This window comes from Notamacropus eugenii, chromosome 1 (genome assembly GCF_028372415.1).
Source record: "Notamacropus eugenii isolate mMacEug1 chromosome 1, mMacEug1.pri_v2, whole genome shotgun sequence".
NCBI lineage: Eukaryota > Metazoa > Chordata > Mammalia > Diprotodontia > Macropodidae > Notamacropus > Notamacropus eugenii.
In genome coordinates, this window is record NC_092872.1 from 723,507,471 (window position 1) to 723,525,123 (window position 17,653).

The 17,653-nt window shown below is 35.8% G+C and overlaps 1 protein-coding gene across 1 annotated transcript in view; it reads left to right on the forward strand.

Annotated features, from left to right (window-relative positions):
* LOC140521646 (uncharacterized) overlaps nt 1–17,308 on the forward strand; it is a 56,658-nt gene extending 39,350 nt beyond the window's left edge. The window contains 1 exon segment of the mRNA XM_072636893.1: nt 13,263–17,308. Coding sequence (XP_072492994.1) covers nt 13,263–14,374 — 1,112 coding nt within the window. The 3' untranslated portion in view covers nt 14,375–17,308.
* The last annotated feature ends 345 nt before the right edge of the window (nt 17,309–17,653 follow it).

The following is a 17,653-nucleotide window of genomic DNA, read 5'->3' on the forward strand; positions in this document are numbered from 1 at the left end:
ACCTTTATGTGAGAAATTGTCTATAAAATATTTCCCCCAATTTTTTGCTTTTCTTCTGATCTTGGCAACATTCATTTTATTTGTACAAAACCTTTTTAATGTAATGAAGGAGCCAGACTCAAGTTTTTTCAAGTATATCATCATATCATTTGCAAAAAGATTTTTTTTATTATTTCATTCCCTGTTCTGAGTCTATTTTTTTTCTTCTTATTGCTATTGCTTGGATTTCCAGCACACTACTGAATAATATTGGTGACAGTGGGCATCCTTGTTTCACACGTGATCTTACTGTGAAGGCTTCTAGCTTATCTCTGTTATAAATAATGCTTGCTGGTGGTTTTAGATAAGTGCTTTTTATCAATTTAAGGAAAATTCTATTATACCAGTACTTTCAAGTGTTTTTTAATGGAAATGAGTGTTGTACTTTATCAAAAGCTTTTTTAGCATCTAGTGATACAATCATATAATTTTAAAAAACTGTTATGATTAATATAATCAGTTATCTTAATAGTTTTCCTTATGTTAAATCATGCCTGCATTCATGGTATAAATCCTGTTTGATTATAGTATATAATCTTTGTAATCTTTTAGCTAGTGTTTTATTTAGAATTTTTGCATCCATATTCATTAATGAAATTGGTCTGTAATTTTTTTTCTCTGTTTTTACTCTTCCTGGTTTTGGGATCAGTATCATATTTGTCTCATAAAGGGAGTTTGATATGTTTCCTTTTTTGTGTATTATGCCAGATATTTTATTTAATACTGAAATTAGTTGATGTTTAAATATTAGGTAGAATTCATTAGTAAATCCATTTGGTCCTGGTCCTTTTTCCTTAGGAAGCTCATTTATGGCTTGTTCAATTTCTTTTTCTTAAAGAAGTCTATTTAAATATTCTATTTCCTCTTATGCTAATCTAGACAATTTATACTCTGGTAAATATACTTCATTTCAATTGTTATTACATTGTTAACATTACATTGTTAAAATTATTGGCATATGATTGGGCAAAATAACTCCTTATAATTGCTTTAATTTCATCTTTGTTAATGGTGTACTTATCCTTTTCATTTTTGATACTAGTGATTTCATTTATTCTCATTTTTTATAATCAAATTAACTTATTGTTTATTTTATTTGTTTTCTCATAAAACCAACCAACCCTTTTTGATTTATTCATTATTTATTTTTATTATTAATTATTATTTATTTATTCATTAATTTGCTAGTTTTTTACACTCAGCTCTACTAATTTCACCTTTAATTTTTAGGATATTGATAACCCAACTCATTGATCTGCTCTTCCTTTGTTTTATTGATGTAAGCATTTAGAGAGACATATTTTCCTCTGATCAGTGCTTTTGCTGTATCCCATAGGTTTTGATATGTTGTCTCATTTTTGTCATTTTCTTTAATCAAATTATTATTTCTATGGTTTGTTCTTTAGCCCACTCATTCATTAAGATTACATTGTTTACAATTAGTTTTTAATGTATGTTTCTGTGGTCCCTTGTTAAATATAATTTTTATTGTGTTTTGATCTGCAAAGGATACTTTTAATATTTAATATTAATATTTTTGCTTTTAACTATAAAATTGTTATGTACTGATAACGGTCAGTGTTTGTAAAGGTTCCATGAACTGCTGAAAAAAAAGGTGTATTACTTTCTATTTCAGTTCAGTGTTCTCCACATATGGATCAAATCTAGCTAGCTTATTCTAAATTCTCTTTTCTGCCTTGACTTGTTATTTAATTTTTCGTTAGATTGACCTAGTTCTGAGAGGGCAAGATTAAAGTTCTGACTGTGGTGCTACTATCTAACTCCACTTGTAATTCCTTTAACATTTTTTGTAAAAATTTAGATGCTATAGTATTTGGTGCATATAGATCCAGTATTAATACCTGCATATTCTGGAAAGATGGCAGAGTAGGCCAGATTTCCTCCACAAACAGATAGAAAACTGCCACAAAATGAATGGAGAGCAACAAAAATAAAGGGGTAAAGTAGGTGTCCTTCTAAGACAACTTGAGAGGACCTCAGAAAAGAGAGGACCTCCAAGGGCTCAGGTTTGGCCTAAGTGAAGTGTAGTCACCTCCGGGTGTACTTCACTGAATCAATAAATATCAGTCCCTGGATCAGCTCTGTCATGAAGCAGACTAGGTCTCAAGAAATTTCACCTCACAAACTCTTACCTTACAGCCTTAAGAACTTTCACCTCACAAATTTGTACCTCAAATTTTTATCTAAGGACCAGCAAATGACTGAGTGTAGGAAGATTGAAAAACCCTCCGCCTGCCCTTAACCCCTTGCGTCTGTTTCTGGAAGGTAGCAGTACTGACCAAAAGCTATCTGGGTTTGTTGCTGTTGGTGAGAAGTGAACTCATGACTGGTAAGTGCAGCACCATAGGGAAGAAGAAGATTTTGGGGGGCAGCATGACTGAAGACCCTAACTGTGGTTTAAGGGAAGAGTCTCAGAGAATGGGTCCTTTGACAATTCAGAAAATAACAGTAAGGAGCTCTTGAGGCTTAGGACAACATTACCCACAACTTGGGATTAAAGCTTGATTATAATAATAAACTGCTAAAAATTAAATATAAATAAAATTGAGCAAGCAAAGGATAAAGAACCCAACCAAAGATACTTTGGTGATAAAGAAAATCTAGGTTCATATTCAGAGGAAAATAGGGAGGTAAAAAAAAAACCCCATCTACCTCAAGAGAGTAAAGTCATATGGTCAAAAGAACTGTTGGATGAGCATAAAAAGGAATTCAAAAATAAAATAGAAGAGATCAGGGGAAAAAATGAAAGAAATTTTTAAAATTGTGAAAAGAAAACTAACCAATTGGAAAAAGAGATATAAACTCTTAAAAATTATATTTTATTTTTTTGCTTGATAGCATTTTATTTTTTCCAATTACATATGAAGATAGTTTCAGCATTCACCTTTTATTTTGAGTTCCTAATTTTTTCTCTCCCAGCCTTCCATCCCCCCTTCCCTATTTGGCATCAGTCTGATATAGGTTATACATGTGCAATCATATTAAACATAATTTTGCATCTCTTGTCAAAGAAGTATCAGAACAGAAGGAAAAAAGTATGAGAAACAAAACAAAAAAGTGAAAATAATATACTTTGGTCTGCCTTCATACTTCATGGTTCTTTTTCTGGGCATCTATAAGATAGCATTTTCCCTCATGAATTGGAATTCGTAGATCAATGTATTGCTGAGAAGAGCTAAATCTCTCAAAACTGATCATTGCATGATGTTGTTTTTACTGTGTAAAGTGTTCTACTCACTTTACTCAGCATCAATTCATGTAAGTCTTTCTTGGTTTTTCTGATATCTGCCTGCTCATCATTTCTTAAAGCACAGTCCGATTCCATCGCATTCATTTGCCACAAGTTGTTCCGCCATTCCCTAATTGATGGGGCATTCTCTCAGTTTCCAATTCTTGGCCAGCACAAAAGAGCTTCTATAAATATTTTTGTATATGTAGGTCCCTTTCCCTTTTTTTATGATCTCTGGCTAGTAGTGGTGTTGCCGGATCAAAGCATATGCACATTACTATAGTCTTTTGGGCACTGTTCCAAATTGATCTCCAGAAAGGTTAGATCAGTGGTTGGGGCCTTGGTTGCTGATCTGTGCTGTGGCTAAGAGCCTCCTTCTGGCTTGCCTAGATACCATATGTGTTCCCTTTTTACTCAAGTGGGCCAGATCTTTCCTGAAGTCTTTCTAAATTATCTTAAGCTGGAAAATTGTTTCTCTCCCTCTTTTTGAAGATTGTGTCACTCCAGAATCTGTTTAAAGGCTTAATTTAACATTGTTTCTGAGGGAAACTGGGGGGAGCTTAGGCAACTAACTTCTTGACTTCTCTCTGCCAATTTGGTATAAACTCTTTTTTTTTATTATTATTTGTTTTCACTGTTCTACAATTACTTCCATATATCTTAGATTTTTTCCTCTCCCTCCCCTTCCTTCCTTCCTCCCTACCCTCTCACCCTCTCCCTGGGATGGCATATAGTTTTTGTATAGGTTGTCACATACATTCCTTGAAGTGCGGTTTCACTTTAGTCATGTTGCATAGAATTAAAGTGAATGGGAGAAATCATAAAACAAACCAAAACATAATACAAAAGAAAATGATTTGCTTCATTCTGTGGTCAAATTCCATAGTTCTTTCTCTACATGTGGAAGGCATTATATATGAAAGTGTTATCAGTATTCTTAAAACTGCCTTTATTACTAAGGTAGTTGGAAAGAAATATTGGAGCTGTGTATGATGGGGTGATTCTAAACAAATTGGGTAGGAAAATGTAAAAAGGAGCATTTTTCTCGTGAAAATGGGGAATTAGCAGAAGAGCTAATACAGAGAAGCTGGTAAGGCTGGAGGGCTGGTAATGTTGGAACCCTCCTCTCATGTGGGCTGAAGAAGAAACTATACATCTGAAGGAGTGTAGGAAGTCTTCTGAACTTGTAGAGAAATGAGAAAACTGGGGGAGAGGGTGGGAGAAGGGCATTTAGAAGGATGTATAGAATAAGATATAGGAGGGTAGGGGCAGAAAATAAGGAAGGGTCTGTTGGAGGGATATATAGATCAAGATTAGGAAGGTAAGGGGAGAAGCTTAGGTAACAGGGATTGGGTAAAAAGAGGCTGAGAAAATAAGTAAAAATAAGATGGAAGGAAATTTAGAAAGAGTAATTATAACTTTGAATGTGAATGGCATAAAAGCCTATAAGATGCAAATGGATAGCAGAATGTGTTAAAAATCACAATTCAACAATATATTGTTTATAGGAGAGACATTTAAGAGTGAGAGATATACACAGAGTTAAAAGTGAGGGTTGGAGTAGAATTTAATTATGCTTCAGCTGATGTAAAAAAGGCAGCGGTAACAACTTTCATCTCAAAGTTATGGCTAAAATAGATTTGAATTAAAAAAAGCCATGTTAAGTACATTCATTTTTAACTTTTAAAAATTTTAAATTTTAATACAAAATAAGGAAAGAAAAATAAAACTTTACCATGTGCACAGTAGAACATAAGAAAGTATTCAAGATCATTAACAACAAATTTCCATTTCGAGCGAGCCTGTGTGATAAATACTGCACATTGTTCATAGATGTTCATTTTTTCTTTGCTTCTTGTAGGTTTTCTTTTGTTCTCAGTTGTGTATATTTTACTTTTTTCTTATTTTTGCCATTCTTCCCTCACTCCCCCCAAGAAGGCAACAGTTCCATGCGTGTGTGCACACGTGTGTATATATACTTGTTCGTGTGTTGTGTATTCATTTATACCCAAGAACATATACATACATACACACATACGTATAGATAGATATCTATATTCATAGAAATATATGCATACATTGTGTGTATATATACATATATGCGTAGAAATAGATACGTGTAAATATACATAGAAATAGATACAGATACATGTATATGTATCTGTGTAAGACTGTTCTGTATTTGTGTTTATTTCCCTAATAAATTCTTCTCCTGATCTTTATTTTATGTTTGTAGGTATCCCTTTTTTCCTATCTTTTCTGACTTCTTTATTTTTACATGTTCCGTTGCCCTGTTCCTTAATCTACTCCCCTTCCAAGGATCCCTCTCTTATCTCCCCTCTACCTTTCTAAAAATCCCTCTCTTCCCCTCTCTTCACTCCCTATCCCATTGATCTCTTATTTCTTTCTGAATTTAGAAGACTTTTATACCCTTCTAGGTTTTTATGTATTGTTCCCTCTTCAAACCATTCCTGATGAGAGTAAGGTTCCAGAACTACCAGCCCTCCTCTGCTGTCTAATTCTTCTGTGTCAGTTCTTCCTTTTGTGCCTTATTTGCATAAGATAATTACTCGTTTTTTAGTTTTTCCTATATGGTTTTCCTTTTTACAATCATTTCATACTCAGCTCTACCCCAGTCTTCCTTTCAAGCTACTCAATTAGTAATAACAGTCTTAGACATTTGTTTTACATTTCCATGTATAAAAAGTAAACAATCTGCTTATTGAGGCCCTTGTAACTGGTCTATGATGTTTACCTTGCATTTTTCTTGGATTTTGTATTAAGTTTAGGTCTTTGAAAAAAAAAAGAATCCTGAAAGTCTGGCAATTCATTGAATGTCCATTTTTTTATTCAGAATTTTGGTATGATAGTTTTGACCACAACCACAGTTCTTTTGCTTTTTGATATATAGTGTTCCAAGACCTATGGTCTTTTAGTGTAGCCGTCGCTAGGTCTTCTGTGATTCTAGTCATGGCTCCATCATATTTGAATTTTTTTCTTGTTGCTTGTAATAGTTTCTCCTTGTGCTGAGGGTTTTTTGATGTGGCTATGATATTCCTGTAGGTTTTCCTTGTAGGATCTGTTTCAGGTGGTGATTGATGGAATTTTTCTATTTCTACTTTCCCCTCTTGTTCTAACACTTCAAGACAATTTTCTTTAATTATTTCTTGTATTATTGTATCAAGATTTTTCTTTGGATTATAGCTTTCAGGTAGTCTGATTATTCTTGTACAAAGGTCATATGCACATTTCTTTTGTTGGCCTTCTGCTTCTTCTGATCTAAATGAACAGCCTTTTTTCCCCCCAGGGGAGCCTGAAGGCTGAGAATTTCCATGCAAACTAGCCAACTCTTTTTCCATCTGAATTTTTTCTTTAAGTAGCTTGTCTCTGTTTTTACACATAATACAATAACCTGTTAATAAAATCCAGCCTCTCCTAATTACCTCTACTAGCTCCTTCCCTGGGCTAATTGGCATTCCTTGCAAACACCTTTCCACCTTTCCAAGTCTCCAGGTTCCCCCCTTCTATAACCTCACTTCCCAGTTTTCACATTGTCCAGTGCTTTTAGCCCATTCCCTAGTGAGGGGAGAATACATTAAATCATCCCAACTTGGGATCCTAGTTTCTTCCTCTAAATCCTTTCTGCCTCCAAATAGAGATTTTATACCCTGCAGTCCTGTTGATGACACCAAATATATCGCCAAGGCAATATTCACAGCACTGGTGGTGACTATGAACATGCCAGTGTAGTTCTCAGTCACAAGTATAAAAGACTCTCCTTGTAGAAGACAGAAGAAAAACATTTGTTTAGATACGAGAAAGTCATATTCCAGAACCAGAAAGCAAAATCTGTCATGGAGACCAGGAAGTTGATAAACATGATCACTGCAGCGGCCAAAGCCATTCCCAAGCCTCCCCACCTTTGCCGGGCCTTCTCACAAGCAAACACTTATGAGCCTGAGCTTTGCTGAGCCTGCCTGCCTGCCTATGTCCTCTCTACCACCATGAACTGCACTCATTCACTTCCTCCCAGTTCTGTTCCACTCTTCCTGTTCCACCTGTTCAGCAAGCTCCTCTCACCACATGTGTCTTAGGCTTCCAAGTGATTTAAGCAAATCATGGGCCTATTAATGAATGAGAAAGATCTTTCCACTGAAATTACTATTACAGCAAAGCAGAAGTGAAGTAGCTCAAAAGACATGCGAGATGCCCAAATTTCGAGAATCCACCCAAATGTTAACATGGACTGTTTTGTTTTTCAGTTACTCAGGATTTTTTTTTAATGTTTATTTTTGTTGTTTTTGTGTATTAACTTCTGTTGGGTCTGCTTATTTTACATTGTGTTAATGCATATCTTACAATGCTGAGGCAGCTAGGTGGTGCAGTGGATAGAGCACTAGTGCAGGAGTCAGGAGCAGCTGAGTTCCAGTCTCACATCAGACACTTGACACTCACTAGCTCTGTGAACTTGGGCAAGTCACTTAACCCCAATTGCCTCATCCTGGGTCATCTCCAGTCATCCTGATGAATATCTGGTCGCTGGATTCAGATGACTCTGGAGGAGAAGTGAGGCTGGTGACCTGCACAGCCCTCCCTCACTCAAAACAAAGTCAAGTCAAGTCATGTCATTATTTCTCTGATGGCATGGTCTTCCTTGGCAACAAAGGATGAACACACAATGCTTTTCAGAATTCCTTATATTTGTCATTTTTGACTATATAAATAACAGTGTTATTCATATGTGATTTTTTTCTAGCTATTCTTCATTGGTGAGAATTTAGTTTGTTTCCAGTTCTTCGTTGCCCCAGAATGCTTTTATGAATGTTTTCCTACAAAATTCATTTGTGGCCTTGATCTGGTTTTACAGAAAGGGAAAGGCAACATGGTACAGTGAGAATAGCCCTGTATTTGAGGAGGACCTGGGCTGAAAGTGCACATGTACAATTTATTCTCCTTTTGACCTGAAGCAATTCACTTTCCCTCTCCGGGCCTTACTTTTCTAATGTGAAAAATGAGAAAATTGGACTCTAATGTTTCTTCTAGTTCTAAATATATGAATTGGAAAGTCATGGTGCTTTAACACCCTTTTTAACAGTAAAAAAGTTGTTGACATACTATCATAGACTGGAGATTGTAGTCCCCATGCTTGCTTTTGTTCTTATGGTTCCAGGAGCATTGAACACAATTGTGTTTCAGAATAGCACATTTTAAGAAGCACAGTGATTGGATGAAAAGAGGAAAGTAACTACCTTAGTTGTGAAGAGATCAGGCTGATTGGTCAAAGGGACTGGGCTTGTTTAGATTGGAAGAGAAGAGAAGGCTTAGGACCACAGGATAGCCATCTTCAACTATTTCATTTTTATTGTTCACTTCAGCAAGTAGAAAAGGAATTACCCATATTACTGCATCAGCTCAGAGGGCAGAAGTAGGAGCCATGGGGGCACATTGGGAAAAAAATGGACAGGTTTAAAATTGATATCATTGGAACCTTTTGCAACAGTAAGACTTACTAAGCACTTACCACATACCAGGCACTGTGCTAAGTGCAGAGGATACAAAGGATGGCAATAATGGCTCCTGCCTTCAAGCAATTTACAAACTAATCATAGAGAAATTCTTTTATAAACATTTTTATTTAATTTTTAATTTATGGAATAAAACAAGCATTTCAAAAACATAGTATAACTTGGAAAAAGATGATTGCATATGAAACTGCAAATCTATTTCCTATAATTTGCTATTCTTTTAAATATATATAACAAAATTATCATGTAAATTTTTTTTTCTTCCCCCTCAATCCTATAGATGGCTACCATTAGATACAAAGTGTGTGTGTGTGTGTATGTGTGTATGTAAAAGCATTCTATCCATATTTCTATCAGTTCTTTCTGGGAGAGGAATTCTTAAGTACCTGCTATATATATACCAGACTGAACTGGTGTACAAATAAATGATACAATCCCTTGTGATAAATGAAAGATGAAATGACTGAGGAAACAAACGTTCAGCTTTTGGGCATATTATTAAGAAGTGCATGGCAGTTGCACAACAAACTGGAACCAGGCCCCTTTCTTAACTTAGGGCTGGACTCTGTATATGGGGCAGATGTGCTTTTATACATAAGAAACAACCAAAGCATTAATTAATTAAAAGCAAATGATACAATATTATGTAATCGGATTTCTAGTTGAGGAAAGATTGAGAACTTTCCATTTTGGGAGGAGCAAAGGCAACAGGTTCAGTTCCTTGAATTCAGAAAATGAGTTGTTCCACTTGCCTCAGGAACATGGAAACAATAATTAATAATGCAGTATGGGGCCAGTTTTCAGATAAGCCATATTAATCTTTTTGGATCTGACTGGGTTTCTGGTCAGCATAACTCAGGTCCTAAATTAAGGAGCTCTAAACAACAGGTAGGGTAGTCTGCTTTCCCAGCCATGCCAGTCTAGATTCAAACAATGCAATAAGGTTTTCTCCCAAATCCCACAAATGAATACATTTTTCTCACAAGGCAGAAGTTGGACTGGACCTGTAACCGAACAGAAAAATAAGTGAACTACCTCCAGAATTGAGTCACAAAATGGAGTTAGTGTGGTTGACTCCATTGCCTCAATTCCCTGTACTATTTGTTGTTCTAATGTCCTCCATTCCCTCACCCTACTGTAAGCTGTTTACATTTGAATCAATAACAGAGCAATAGCTGGGTAAGCACAAATGTTTTTGGTATTTCAGGGATCAGTGACATTCAAGGATGTGGCTGTGGAATTCACCAAGGAGGAGTGGGTACAATTGAACTCATTTCAGAAAAAGTTGTACTGGGATGTGATGCTGGAGAACTATAGGAACTTGGTCTCTTTGGGTAAGAACAGCTTCCCCTTTGCAGTCTTGGTATATATGATGTTGACTTTCAAGATTTTAACAGTTTTTCTTTGGCATGCAAAAGGAAGATATCCTTAGACTTTGTGCAGCCCAGATAAGTAGTACTTGTGCTACCTGTTTCTTGGGGGAAAGGTTGCTGCTTAGTATACCTAGAAATTGATTTCTTAATTTGTTGTTATCCTTGAATATGTATTTTCCCCTCTCTTTTGCTTCAAACGCTAGATTTTTTGTTCAATCCCAGTGTGGGTTTCATCATATACAAAGTATTCCCATTGTCTTAGCAGAGTCAGATGAACTACTCTTCCTAAGTTATACTGTATAATTCATTCCCACATAGTATAATGTCCTTCATTGTTCCTTTTTACTATCCTTGGAATCTTCCTAGCATGCCTATTTTTTTCCCTAAAGAGAGTTTAACTAATTTGGCATTATTTTGCTATATTTTATAGATACCATTTTTTTTTTCTCTCCTTCCCTCTGGGCCACTGATCCCTCCCAGGTGAAAACAATAATCACACACAAAGTCAGCTCACATCAGCAGTGTCTTAGGTGGTATAACATTTGTGCTCTTATTCCCCCACTTTTCTGTTAAGAGTTGAGAGGAGTGTTTCATCTCTCTGTTCTGTTGTCATTGAATTCTGAAATGACTGTACCTAGCACTTTTTCATTTTCAACCAATAGGATTTGCAGTTTCCAAACCAGATGTGATCTACCAATTGGAAAGAAAGGAAGCATCTTGGATGCCAGAGGCAGATATTCCAAAAAGCAGCTGTCCAGGTGACTACATAAAAACCAAGGAAATGGGTCATTGGAAAATACTGCTCTGTTGGTCATTGTAGCTCAAAGCTCATTTAACATGTTAAAAAAGGTGGTATTATCAAAGCTTCTCAGGTCTCTTGAGAAGAGCTGGGTCTTTAAAATGTCATTTTTTAACTCCAGAATTTAACAACGTGTCACTTTACTCACATGTGCTTTCAAGGCAAGTGGTTGCCTTAGTGTGGGGTAGGTATTGAGGAGTATCGTATTTTAAGCAGGAATTCTCGTGCTTTAGTTGCATGAATTCATTCTCTTTCTTAAAATAAGCAAGTCATTTAAACTATTAACAGCATGTTGTTTTGGCTTTTATGTTCTCCTCCGATGCTTTCTTCTCTGTTGTTTGATGCTTATGTTTCTTTGTTGCTGTTACTTAATAAAATATTTAATCCTGACCTAATTTCTCTTCTATTAGTCTATTATGTTATATGTTAACCTATTTTTCTTTATGCTTTGAAATTATGTTTATCAAGGCAGCATACTATTTTGTTATGCCAGGATTTGTTTAGCCATAATGTCATTATTGGACATTATTGGTTTTGAGTATTTTGGTATTTCCCAAAAAGCTATGGTGAAAATTTATCTGAAATGTCTTTGCTTTCAGTAACATTTTGAGGATGTAGATGTGGTAGTGGAACCATTGAGTCAAAGGTTATGAAGTTTTGTAGCTAAAACTTATATTGCTTTGTTGTTTTTTTAGAAAAATGACATTTGCAGCTTAATAAGTGTTGATTTTAGCATAACTTCTAAAATTTGTTATCATTTTAAAGTATCTTTTCTAATCTGATGCCTATTTGGTGATACCTCCAAATTGTTCAGAATCTTATTTCTTTGATTACCAGAGTTTCTGTATTGTCTCTGGTAGTTATTAATATTTTGTTGTGAAACATACCTGTATGTCTTGATAATTTACCTTTTTGGGATTGGAGCTTGCCCTTACAAATTTTATCAATTCCTTACCATATAGATACATTTGATTTTTAGTGGATCTTTATGGTAGCAGTTGTCCTGTTTATTCCACATCTTCCTATTTTTCCTCATGCTACGCTCATTAATTCTCCTTTTTCTTTGTGTTCAGTGTTTTCTTTTCCTATTTCTACTTTAAACATTAAGGATACATTTTTTGTTGTTGTTCATTCATTTTTTGGTCATATCCAACTGTTTATGACTTAATTTGGCTTTTTCTTGACAGAGATAATGGAATGGTTTTCCTTTTTCTTCTTTAAATCACTTTACAGGTGAGGAAACTGAGGGAAACGTGGTAAAATGACCTGCCCAGGGTCTCAGAGCTAATATTTTGAGTTTCAGTGTGATCTCAGAAAGATTAATGTTCCTGATTCTAAGTCCAGGAATCTATCCACTGTGCTACCTAGCTGTGCTAAGGGGCTACTTTTGCAACCTCTTAAAGTCATCTAGTTTTAAAGGCTACTATATTTCACCACATAATCATTGCATCTGTTTTTTTTTTAATGCAAAAATTGGTTTACAACTTTTCATGTGTAATTGTCACATGATATAATTTTATTCATCCCATCACTAAAAAAGGTAGACAAAGCAGGAATGTATTCACCAGTGGCATATGGATACACATTTGTCTCTTAGCGCACTGTGAGCCAAGAGCCTAGAATTCTCAGCACATATGCAATGTCATTATATTTCTGAAAGCTGACTTGTGTGGTTTGTTTAGAGCTGTTCAGTACTAACTAACTTAACTCAATGAAGAGCTGTAGGTACAAGGAGAGCACACTAGCAGGCAAAGCTGCCATGAATAAGTGTCCTGATAGGGTAAGACATCTTTCTGAGCTATCTACACTGTACAGTTCGTCTGTCAGTGATAGAGTTCAGTAATAAATTATTTTTAATTAATAACTAGCACAGTTAAAAAAAATTTCACATAATGATGACAGCTTATTTTTTGGAAAAAAAATTTGGCCTAATATCTGCAACAATCATGTGGTGAAATATGGTGGGCTTTCATTTCCTTATGCCACACAAATGTCAACCATTTACTTTTGAGTAAATTCTTCTATTTCATCCTTTCCAGGTAATTTCATTCCGAGTCAATTCATTTATTTGTTAATTTTGAGTCATCATATTTTCACATAAGATAAACTGGGATCTTTAGTGAAAGAGTAGTTAGACTGGTCTTTTCAATTGGGAAGGTAAGAGAATAAATAGTTCTAAAACCTTACAAGTAAATAGGAGCCTTGGGAAACAGAAGAAAAAGGAGGGTTAATTAATTCTCTCTTCTTCCTTTCAGGGAGCAAAGGATTTACTGAAGAGAAATCTTATGAATGTAAGGAATGTGGGAAAGCTTTCTTCTACAACTCACATCTTATTAAACATCAAAGAATTCATACTGGAGAGAAACCTTATGAATGTAGTAAATGTGGGAAGGCCTTCAGGAAGAAGTCAAATCTTAATATGCATCAGAGAATTCATACTGGAGAGAAACCTTATGATTGTAATACATGTGGCAAGGCTTTCAAGAGGAAGTCAACTCTTAATATGCATCAGAGAATTCATACTGGAGAGAAACCTTATGATTGTAATACATGTGGCAAGGCCTTCAAGAGGAAGTCAACTCTTAATATGCATCAGAGAATTCATACTGGAGAGAAACCTTTTGAATGTAGTGAATGTAAGAAAGCCTTCAGGAGTAAAACACAACTTAATGTACATCAGAGAATTCATCCTGGAAAGATTCTATATGAATGTAAACTGTGTGGGAAGGCTTGCCAGTACAATTCAGAACTTATTCGACATCAAAAAATTCATTCTGGAGCTAAACCTTATGAATGTTGTGAATGTGAAAAGGCCTTTATGAGTAGGGAACAATTTCAAGTGCATCAGAGAGTTCATACTGGAGAAGACAAACCTTATGAGTGTAGTGAATGTGGGAAGTCCTTCAGGAAAAAATTAGAGCTCACTATGCATCAGAGAATTCATACAGGAGAGAAACCTTATGAATGTAGTGAGTGTGGAAAGGCCTTCCCATTTAAGAAAAGACTTACAATGCATCAGAAAATTCATACTGGAGAAAAACCTTATGAATGTCGTGATTGTGGGAAGGCCTTCAGGACTTGCTCACATCTTAAAGTGCATCAGAGAATTCATACTGGAGAGAAACCTTGTAAATGTAGTGAATGTGGGAAGGCCTTCACGAGAAAGGTATATCTTAACGTGCATCAGCAAATTCATAATGGAAACATTCTTTTTGAATGTAAGGAGTGTAGGAAGGCTTTCCCATATAACTCAGAACTTATTCGACATCAAAGAATTCATACTGGAGAGAAACCTTATCAATGTACTCTGTGTAGGAAGGCCTTTGGGAGGAAGGCATATCTTACTAGGCATCAGAGAACTCATACTAGAGAAAAAACAAATGAATGAGCATATTTATGCACAGCAGAAGGAAATGAGAACCAAGTATGGCATCCTCATAGCTCAGAACGTGTCCAGTAACCATGGGTCACACTATATATCCTGAGTAGGGAGTCAATATTTCCTTCCCTCCTTCCATCCCTCTTCTATACCCTGATAGATAGTAAAAGGAGAAGAAATTGTACATGGTACCATCAAGAGGAGTTTGAAACGTATATGAGTCCTTGTTCCCATAGGCAGATGGGCAGAGAATGAGGCACAAATGATTTATCATGAAGATAGTGGTAAACAATGGAAGTTGACATGGTAGGGGAACTGAAGATTGTAGAAGTATTTGTGCAGTATAGCTCCTTTGACATAGACCCATATTGATGTACCAGTCCCAATGTTCATATGGACTATTTGTACTGGACCTGTTGTAGAGCCTTCTCAGCTCATATTGGTCTGATCAGCCACTGTTAGACACACTGTAATTTGATCCTTGTGTGGTGGTGTCATTTTGGTCCTCTTTGAACACAAAGGACAACCACAATCACACTGATGGCCATCACTAGGTTAAGAGGCTTTATATTGTATATGGTATAAGATATTGGTCTATACTTAGTTTCCACCAACCCTGTTTCAAAGTTCTCAGCAGTTGTTGTCAAATAGTGAATTCTTAACCCAGAAACTGGTGTCTTTATCAAACAGCTGATTACTGTAATCAGTATCTATCATGACTTGTGCACCTAATCTATTCCATGGAGTCTACCTGCCAAGGCAAACCCAGGAAATATATAAATACAATTACAATACACTTTTCACACAAATAAAGTCATATCTAAACAATTTGAAAAAAATCAGTTGCTCATGGGTAGGCTTAACTAACTGTAATAAAAATGAGAATTCTACCTAAAGTAATTTACTTTCTCATGACATACCAATCAACTGCCACAAAATTATAGAGTCAGAAATAATAACAATTCATCTGGAAGAACAAATGCTCAAGGATCTTAACAAAAATGTGGCAAAGGAAGATGACCTAGCCTTACTGGGTCTGTAACTATATTATAAAGTGGCAGTCATCAAAATTATTTGATACTGGCTAAGAAATAGAGTGGTGGTTCAATTAAATAAGGTCAAAATGGGTATATAATTTAGAAATAAAGTGTGATAGGATAAGCAAATCAAGAGAGTAAGGAATAGTTTACCTGTCAGATCTATGGAGAAGGAAAGAATTTATGACTAAACATGATAGAAAACATTATTAAATGCAAAATGGATAATTTTGATTACATTTTAAAAAAAGTTTTTGTACAAACAAAGCCAATGCAACCAAGATTAAAAGGAAAGCAGAAAGTTGAGAAACAATTTTTACTGCCAGTGTTTCTGATGGCAGAAAAGGAAAATAATAAATGTTGGAGGTATGGGAAAATTGGAACACCAGTGCATTGGTAGTGGAAAAGTGAGCTGACCTGATCATTCTGGAAAGCAATTTGAAATTATGACTAAAGGGTTATAAAACTGCACAACTTTTGATCCAGCAATACTATTTGGTCTGTATCCCACAGAGGTCATAAAAAATGAGAAAAGAACCCATATGTACAAAAGTATTTATAGCAGCTCTTTTTGTGGTGGTCAACAAATGGAAACTAAGGGGATGTCCATCACTTGGAGAATGGCTGAAGAAGTGGTGGTATATAAATGTAATGGAATGCTATTGTGCTATGAGAAATGATGAGCAGTTGGATTTCAGAAGAACCCCGACTTATATGAAATAATGCTGAGTGAAGTAAGCAGAACCAGGAGAACACTGTACACAGTACCAGCAACATTGTGTGATGATAGCTTTGATAGATTTAGCTTTTTGCAGTAATACAATGATCTAAAAGAATTCCAAAAGACTCATGATGGAAAACTGCTGTCCACTTTCAGAGAAAGAACTTTGAAGTCTGAATATAGATGGAAACAGTGTTTTCACTTTTTTTGGTTTTTGTTAGTTTTTCCTCATGGTTTATACTTATTATACATGTTTATGGAAATATGTTTAATATGATAGTACATGTATAACCAAATCAAATTGTTTACTATCTTAGTGAGGAGGGTTGGGAGGGAGGGGTGAAAAAAATTTGGAACTCAGCCTTATACAAGTAAGTGTTGAATACTATCTTTACATGTAATTGAAAAATATAAAATATTGTTAAATAATGAAAAATCTAAGATGCTGTTAGAGCATCTTGTTTTGGAGAATCTTAAAACCAGTTCAGTCTCAAACTCTTCAGCTTAGCCACATGGTGCCTTAGCTTTTTGGGAGTAGGGGATGAGAAATTTCATGGTAGAACCTTGACAGTGAGTCATGGGTTGGAGAGATTAGCAGATTTAGTGACCTCTGTACAGTTATCCCATGTTCCTAATCTTCAGCTTCACAGGGATTTCAGTTTGTCCTGAGAAACCTGGAGTACATCACCTTTTGGTCCAGAGCTTTCTCCTTTCCACTTAAAAAAAGTCTCAAACACACCTGAAGACCTTGAGCCCTGATAAGTGATTCCTGCGCCTACTTGAGTAGTGGTTTGTTGTAATGGTAATTTAGATGGGAATGGTGATTTAAATGGGAAGATCTTTTCCATCTATTAATAGGCCCATGTGACCTACTTGGGTCACATGGAAGTCTCAACTCTTGAGCCTGCACTGGGAGGAACTTGCTGAATGGGTGGAGTAGGAAGGTGCGATTCAGGAAATCAGTCAGCTATCAGAGTTGGGAAAGGGAGAGGAAGCAAGACAGGACTCTTGTCAGTGACAGAGTGGCATTTTGCCTAAGAGCCTGTTTGTGATTTAAGGGAGCCTGTTTGTGAGAAGGCCTGATAATGTATATAGACTTCTTTGTTGCTGTGGTGAGTTTGGTTTTCTCGAGTTGGGATTTGGCTTTTTGGGGTTTGAATAAATGTTTTTCTTCTGCCTTCTGTATGGAGAGTCTGTTATCCTTTGTGATTCAGAACTACACCAGCATATTCATAGTCACCATTGGTGCTGTGAATATTGCCTTGGCAATATATGTATGTCTTCTTAATTGATAAGAGCCAGTTGGGAATGTCATTTTTGTGCAGCCTAGGACAATATGAGCTCTTCATCTGCAAAACAAAGATTTTTACTGGATGATCCCTAAAGATCTCTTTTTAGAAGCAAGGACACTGATGGAGCCCAGGATAGGGGCTCCCACAATAGCAACAAGGGCTGTGGTGAGCAAAGGAAGTATTACAGGGCAGACCTGGAGCAATTTGAGTTAATTTTCCTCCCAGGCAGAATGATTTG